The 6,603-nt window shown below is 37.0% G+C and overlaps 2 protein-coding genes across 2 annotated transcripts in view; both read right to left on the reverse strand.

The window, feature by feature from the left end:
* The window catches only part of LOC107083332 (sortilin-like), a 40,276-nt gene extending 39,302 nt beyond the window's left edge, over window positions 1-974 (reverse strand). Inside the window, exon 1 of the mRNA XM_015372470.1 lies at window positions 449-974. Coding sequence (XP_015227956.1) covers window positions 449-679 — 231 coding nt within the window. The 5' untranslated portion in view covers window positions 680-974. The remainder of the gene's footprint in view (window positions 1-448) is intronic.
* A 2,065-nt stretch (window positions 975-3,039) lies between these two features.
* Window positions 3,040-6,603, reverse strand: part of psma5 (proteasome subunit alpha 5) — a 12,053-nt gene continuing 8,489 nt past the window's right edge. The window contains exons 9-10 of the mRNA XM_015372423.1: window positions 3,451-3,537; window positions 3,040-3,361 (exon numbers count right to left, since the gene is read on the reverse strand). Coding sequence (XP_015227909.1) covers window positions 3,284-3,361; window positions 3,451-3,537 — 165 coding nt within the window. The 3' untranslated portion in view covers window positions 3,040-3,283. The remainder of the gene's footprint in view (window positions 3,362-3,450; window positions 3,538-6,603) is intronic.

The raw sequence follows: 6,603 nt of genomic DNA on the forward strand, positions 1-6,603 counted from the left end.
CTTTTTTTTATATATATCAGACAATTTATGTTGAATTATTCTCAGATTAAATAACAGCTCTTGCTTCCAGCTTTTATATCATATTAAATAGCTATATATATCTTAATTGTTTACCCCTGGTGTAGATTAACCCTGAGGTTCTGGTGCCTATCCATTTTTGGCCACCCTTATAAAAATGTTCTACCTACGCCTCTGATGATGCAGAACTTGTGACTTTAAGTCATAACAAACTAAATCAATATACAGAAAACTTTAATTAAAAAATGTCCCCTTCACCTTTTTTTACATTGTCCCAAAAAAACAAAAGCAGATTTATGCTGTAACTGATTGCTCATACCAATAAAGTTTATAATCTTGTTTTAAGTTATTTAAACTAATCACATCCTCCTTATGTGAAAATAACAGTTTGATGAGGAGGAAATGATCTGATTCCTGTGGGGTTGCTTACATTGCTGGTGCTGTTTTGCAGCGCTGCCTCCACTCCACGGAGATCCGTGCATGTCCGCTCATTCAGCCCAGCGCTGCGCCTCGTCAGCTCCCTCCTCTCCAAGCTATGTGGCTCCCCAGCATCCCCGGCCTCTTCACGCAGCCTCCTGACCCGGGACAAGCCGTCTCCCCCCTGCAGATGTCTGCCCAGCGCGGACGAAAACAACCCGAAGACCAAAATCCTGCAGATCATGATGATTACGAAACAAAAAGTTGCAGCGCGCAGCCTGAGAAGCTGAGAAAACTCTGCTGTCCCACCGCTTGGCTTCACATGTCCCCCCAAAGCGTTCTCAATAACGGCCCATTTGCCGCAGCACGGGATTGGTCAAACCCAGAACAAGCTGAAATTTGATTGGACGAGAGCTCTGCCGGGGAGGTGGCTTACTTTGGGAGTTAGACTGCCCCCTGGTGGAAAGCCCGCAAACAGCCAGGAGGACAATCCATTAAAGGAGGATTTATTCTGTGAATCTGCTTGTTGTTCCAAGAAGCTTTAAGAGGCCAAAAGAAATGGCCTTACACAACTTGATTGTTTTCATTGCTAAACAGCCGAGTAAATGAAAAAAAAAAAAAGGTTTACGAGTCCTCGGAAAACATAGCAGTGGCAATGAAAGAGAGAGATATTTTTATGTAATAGTTCATCCACATAAAGGAACAGTGATGATGTAAGCAAACCACTTATTTCTGTTTTTGCTGTGTAATGACAAAGATAATTTGTTTTAAACTCAGTGTCAGCGAAAGAGAACAATTTTGATTAACAATATCTTTAAAATTACCCTACTGAGCACAACAGCCTATTTACTTTTTTACTTTGCAAAGGATTAAGGTCAAATAAACTGTTAAAAATAATTTAAGAGGCACTTTAGATTTGCAAGAAAAAGGGTCCCTGTCCAATAAAGAACTTTAGTGTCACTATTTTTAGTCATCAGCTATTTTTGCATTTTGCACCATATTTATTTTTGCTGAACCTAACCTTTAATTTTTGCACCATGACTTGAAACTGGTTTTCCTTTTCTTCTACACTGTTTATATTCTGATCACTGCTGCACTTTATAAATGGTGATGGTCATTTCAATTGTAAGTTGTAAGCATAAAAATTTTGTTTTGTATACGCTCTGTTTAAACAAAATGACCAAGTTTGTCTAAGTCTGTTTTTTGTTTCACGTACCAAAAATACATAGTAGTTTTGTAACTGAATTACCAACATATGTAATGCTGTAGCACACATTACAGTGGGAATGTTCAGCTCGTTAAACTGTACATTACTTTGAACTTTGTTTCTTATGGGAACATTTTAGGGAGGCTTCAGACACAAGCATTTTAACTGCAAAAGAGGAAGAGACTCACTATAAATCAGAACCGATCTGCAAAGAGTACTGATCCTGACGCAGCTGGACACCTTTAACTGTTAAAAACACCTTTCTGGTCTATATTTGGTAGAATATGCAGCTTCGATTCATATGATAGTGATGTACTCATACCTGAAACATCCCCTAAATATTTGAGCAGTTATTAAGCTGACTAGATCAGCAAACTTTAAAACTTGTGATTTTATAGTGTGTGGTAATAATTTGTCTTATTTATAATTCTAAATATTTTTTCCTCAGTAAATAAATGGGGATGCAATTGTTTGATCTGTGACCCCAAAATCTCAACACAGTATGAGCTAATATGGAGCTATAAGGACTACAAACTGAATTTGTATTATGGAATTAGTTGTATTTAAGATCACTCTGGGTTTAGATACTTTACTCTTATGTAATTTCCAACTAACTTTGGGACCTTTAACACCTAGAAAAGTATTTTCATATACTATTTCAAAGTTATTCATCTTAAATTATATACGTTTCTAAGTTTTACAGTAGTTTTAATTATAGATTCAGTGACAAAACCATCTTTTTAAAGTCTCCATTTCTTATTCCATAGTTCCCAGAGGATACTACTACCTTTAACCAGTGCAAAATAAATTAATGCTGCAGTTTAACTTTATTTTTAATCTAGCTCAGTTAAATATATATGGTAGGGAACAAAAAGAAAAAAAAAGTTTGTATTTTGTATATATGAAGGTCAATATATTTTTTTTGTCAAAAGCAGAAGAAATGTTTGCATAATGAACGTGTATTGATCCAGGCAGTCTGGGACTGTTAGGTGTTCATCAGAGCAAAGGGCCTGGGTCTGTGCGACAGCTGGTTTATCTTTCCAAAACTTTAATTAGCATCTTATTTTTTAAACATCACATAGAAATAAACAAAATTAACTGAAAGGTTATTTAATGAGAATCTTAAACAGGCTTAGCTCCAATTTAAATTTTTACTTTAGCTGAAGTGAAGTTAGACAGGTCTTCAAACCTAGTTGCACAAAATCAATCTTAAAAAATCTGTTAGTATTAATCTGAATGCAGAATTAGTATTTGCATGTTTGCATTGATTTTAATGACAGCCAAAATCCATTAACCTCTCCTATCCTATATATTTCATATCACCATATTTCCTGCTGTTTTATCAACAAAAATAAAAACATCGGTCACTTTCTGATAAGTTTTTATTATAGTATTGATCCGTAACAAAACATATCCCTCCCCAGCCCACATTTATCTCCCCCCCTCACTCAGCTGCAGGTGATGATCACTCTCCTTCAACAGAGCTGCTCAGACAGTTAGACAAGAGGCAAATTGGAACATTGCAAATAGAAACCTTTGAAAAGAAATTCTGAATGCTGCAGGTGGTTGGAAAGTTGTAGTCAGTGACATGAATGCATCCCCTTCTTTTCAGCCCAGAACTTCAACCGAGAGTTTTCTACACTAGATGTCCTTGATTACATCCTCCAGTTCCTCTTTGGTGTACATGTGGAAGGTCTTACCGGGCTCTACCGTGGCCAGCTGGAAGGAAGAACATAAAAACCTCAGCAGTCTCACACAAGGAAACATTACAGAAATAAAAAGTAGCTGAGAGTTCAGGAAGTACTAACCTCAATGTTGGTGGCGTTGAGCTTCTCTTCCATCACCTGCTTCAGGATGGTCAGAGAGGACTTGATGGCGTCTTTTAATGTCATGGACTGCAATTTACAGAAAAGGAAACAAAAACGAGCTTTATTTAGCAGCAATTAGCCACGTTTGCAAAATTACTGGACATCAAACCTAAAGGTTGAACCATCATCTTAAACTAAAAATGTAAACCAGAAGCAAAGATTATCTGCACCGATATAAACATTATAATTTTGTACCATTTAATAACCACACATTGTTTTACAGGAGTTTTATGTGAAAGATAAAGTTGCAAATAATTATGATGTTTGGTGGAAAACCATTAACTTTTTTCAACAAGTGTGCCACCTTGGGCCTTAAAAAGCTCTTTTTACAATATTTTGTGGTATGAGAGTGACAAAATTGAAGATAAAACACTCTTGATTAATTCATCATTTTAGTCCTTCTCGGTAGGGCTGCAACTAAAAATTATTTTGCAAATCATTCAATCGGTCAATTACTTTTTTTAATTAATCAATTAATAATCTGATAGCCAAAGGTTCATTAAAGAAGACTTTTTATTATATTAGACCAAGTGAAATAAAAATGTTTCCACTTAAATTCTCGATAAAGCACATTGACAAACATTGCTTTTATCTTAAATGCAAAATGTTAAAATTTATTTTTTTTACAATTACGATATAATTACTGCTCTAAGTGGGTTGCTCTGTCAGCTAAAGGCTATTTTTTAGAGTCTCTACACTCCATTTAAAAGATTCATGGATTAATAAATGAGTTGATGTTTATTTAAATAATCGATTAATCACGATTAATACGAGGTTTTGTTTCAGCCCTAGTTTTTAGATAAGCTGTGAATGCATTTCATAGCAGTCAGAGTCCCACAAACATTACTGCTGAAAACGTACAAATTTAAAATTGGCTTCCTCATGACACCATTTACAAATACTGTGATTTAAATCCCTAAATATCCCATAGTAACAGCATCAAACCATATTCTTTATATTTGCCATTGCCCAATTGATAAAAATTGAAAGATGATAAAGATAAAAAAAAAATCTGAATTCCTACTTTTTTTTAAATCATCAGCTTATTTTGTTTGACAATAAATCTAAATTGTTATCACTAGAAATGTATCGTGATAAAGCATTACGATAAATAACCACCCATTTCGTTTTTTTGTTGGCTCTCAAATCTGCACCCTCTTTTGCTTAAATGCACCAGGAGCATTTGTAAACGTTAAATACAATTTCAATTCTGCAGCACCTTTCACAGTAAAGGGCAGATAAGACTTCTGCAACCGCACACATCAAATGTCGCTTGGGTCTGGTCACCAACCAGTTTTGCTGGTATGCTTCTGCAACAACGGTCTAGAATTTCTAGGGACGCACAGCAGTTTCCGGCCAAAGCGCAATAGGGAGCCTATTCAAGAAGTAGCAAGAACTTCGGTGGATGGTCCCGTGAACTACGGCGGCGCCGGTGGGAGCGTTTATCTTCCAAAAGAACAATGGCGCGTCTGCAAGATATTGCAGAGATGGATCTAGAGTTTCTAGATATCGAAGAGGAACAGGTAATGTTGATAGGGTTGACAAAAAAGGCAGGTTAACCTTTCGTCATAGTTGCCCATTGTAGTTCCTCGGCACCGAATCGAGAAGGACGACCACACAGACAGCCGGAAAGGCATACCAAGGACCAATCGCAGCTGCTTTTTGTCTGCGCACTTCACTTGTTTGCGACTGTCCGACGCGTATTCAGGATTTTCTTGAGGTACGCAGCGACGCTTGCAGAACCTCTGCACGGGGGGCGTGGTCGCGCACAGAGACAGATTTGAAGGTTGCAGAGGCTATGCGTCAGAAGCATAAATTGGTCTTTACTGACATCGCAAAGCGCTACACAAGAATATTAAGCAATATTAAACACAAACCATGCTCAAGAAAATGCCTTGTCAATTAAAAACGCCTTAAGATGTTTCTTTAAAGTGGATTCTGTGCAGTGCAGAGACAGTAGGAAAGTTTTCCAAATTCACAGAGCCACTATCTGAAAAGCACGACCACCGCAAGTTTTAAAACGGATACGAGGTTCAACCGGAAAAGATCCTGTATTAGATTAATTCAGGTAACCAGTGCAGGGGTAATAATTGCCTTTCTATTAGTTTTATCCATCAGCCTTCTGCACAGGCTGAAGATGGGCCAAGAAGGATTTGTTCAAAGAGTTAAAAAGACTATACAACAGGGAGAAATAAACGATTAAACAATCTAGTTCAGTGTGTAACAAGAACAGGTAATCTTGAGATGTTCCCTGAATGATAAAAGCAGCTATGAACTAGTTCTCAAATGATAAAGAAACTATCAAATCACACCAAGGTTGTTATTTGGATAGTGAGATCAGACAGCTTATACAACTCAGATGGTCGAAGCAACAACACAGCTGGATATCATCTGCATATAGATGGTGTTAAACAGTTTGGTAACTTTCAAGGATACACATCTAATGAAGATAGAATCAGAACCAAAAGTGAACCCTTAGTTTCTCCACAAGACAGAGATAAACTATCAGAGCGAATGTGGTTCATCAAAACAGTAAAACGCTTGTCTGATAAGTATGAAGAGAACCAGTTTAACACAGAAACACCAAACAAGTTTCTAATTCTGTGAATAAGGACAGTATGATCTAACGTGACAAAAGCTAATGTCAAGATTAACATTTATCAACTGGAATTAGGCTGAACTTAGACTATACGATAACATAGCAGTACCCTTTGATATCAAAACTCTAGCTGTATGTTTAGGACCCTTGCGCTGCCTAAAGATCAACTTCATCTGAGTTTTCAAGCGTTTGTGTCCAGTTTCCCTACCCCTGCTGACAGAAACCTTAATCCAGTTCATTCAAATTTAGAAAACAATTTAAAGATTAATTGAAAGTTCTTTACTGCCATTAATTACCATCAAATCTTTTGCAGGTTCTATTTTGTTTTGCCCAGAAAGTGTGACGTCACTCTAGGAGTTTGGCTAGCCAGCATGTAGGACAAACAAAATGAAACATTTGGAGATAACAACAATATGGATGTTGAGCAGAATCCAGTCAACGAAAAATTCCTACAATTCCTGCCCTATATTTTCAAACCTGATGCTTCATCCGAA

Source organism: Cyprinodon variegatus, unplaced genomic scaffold, assembly GCF_000732505.1.
Source record: "Cyprinodon variegatus isolate N-32 unplaced genomic scaffold, C_variegatus-1.0 Scaffold72, whole genome shotgun sequence".
NCBI classification, from domain to species: Eukaryota; Metazoa; Chordata; class Actinopteri; order Cyprinodontiformes; family Cyprinodontidae; genus Cyprinodon; species Cyprinodon variegatus.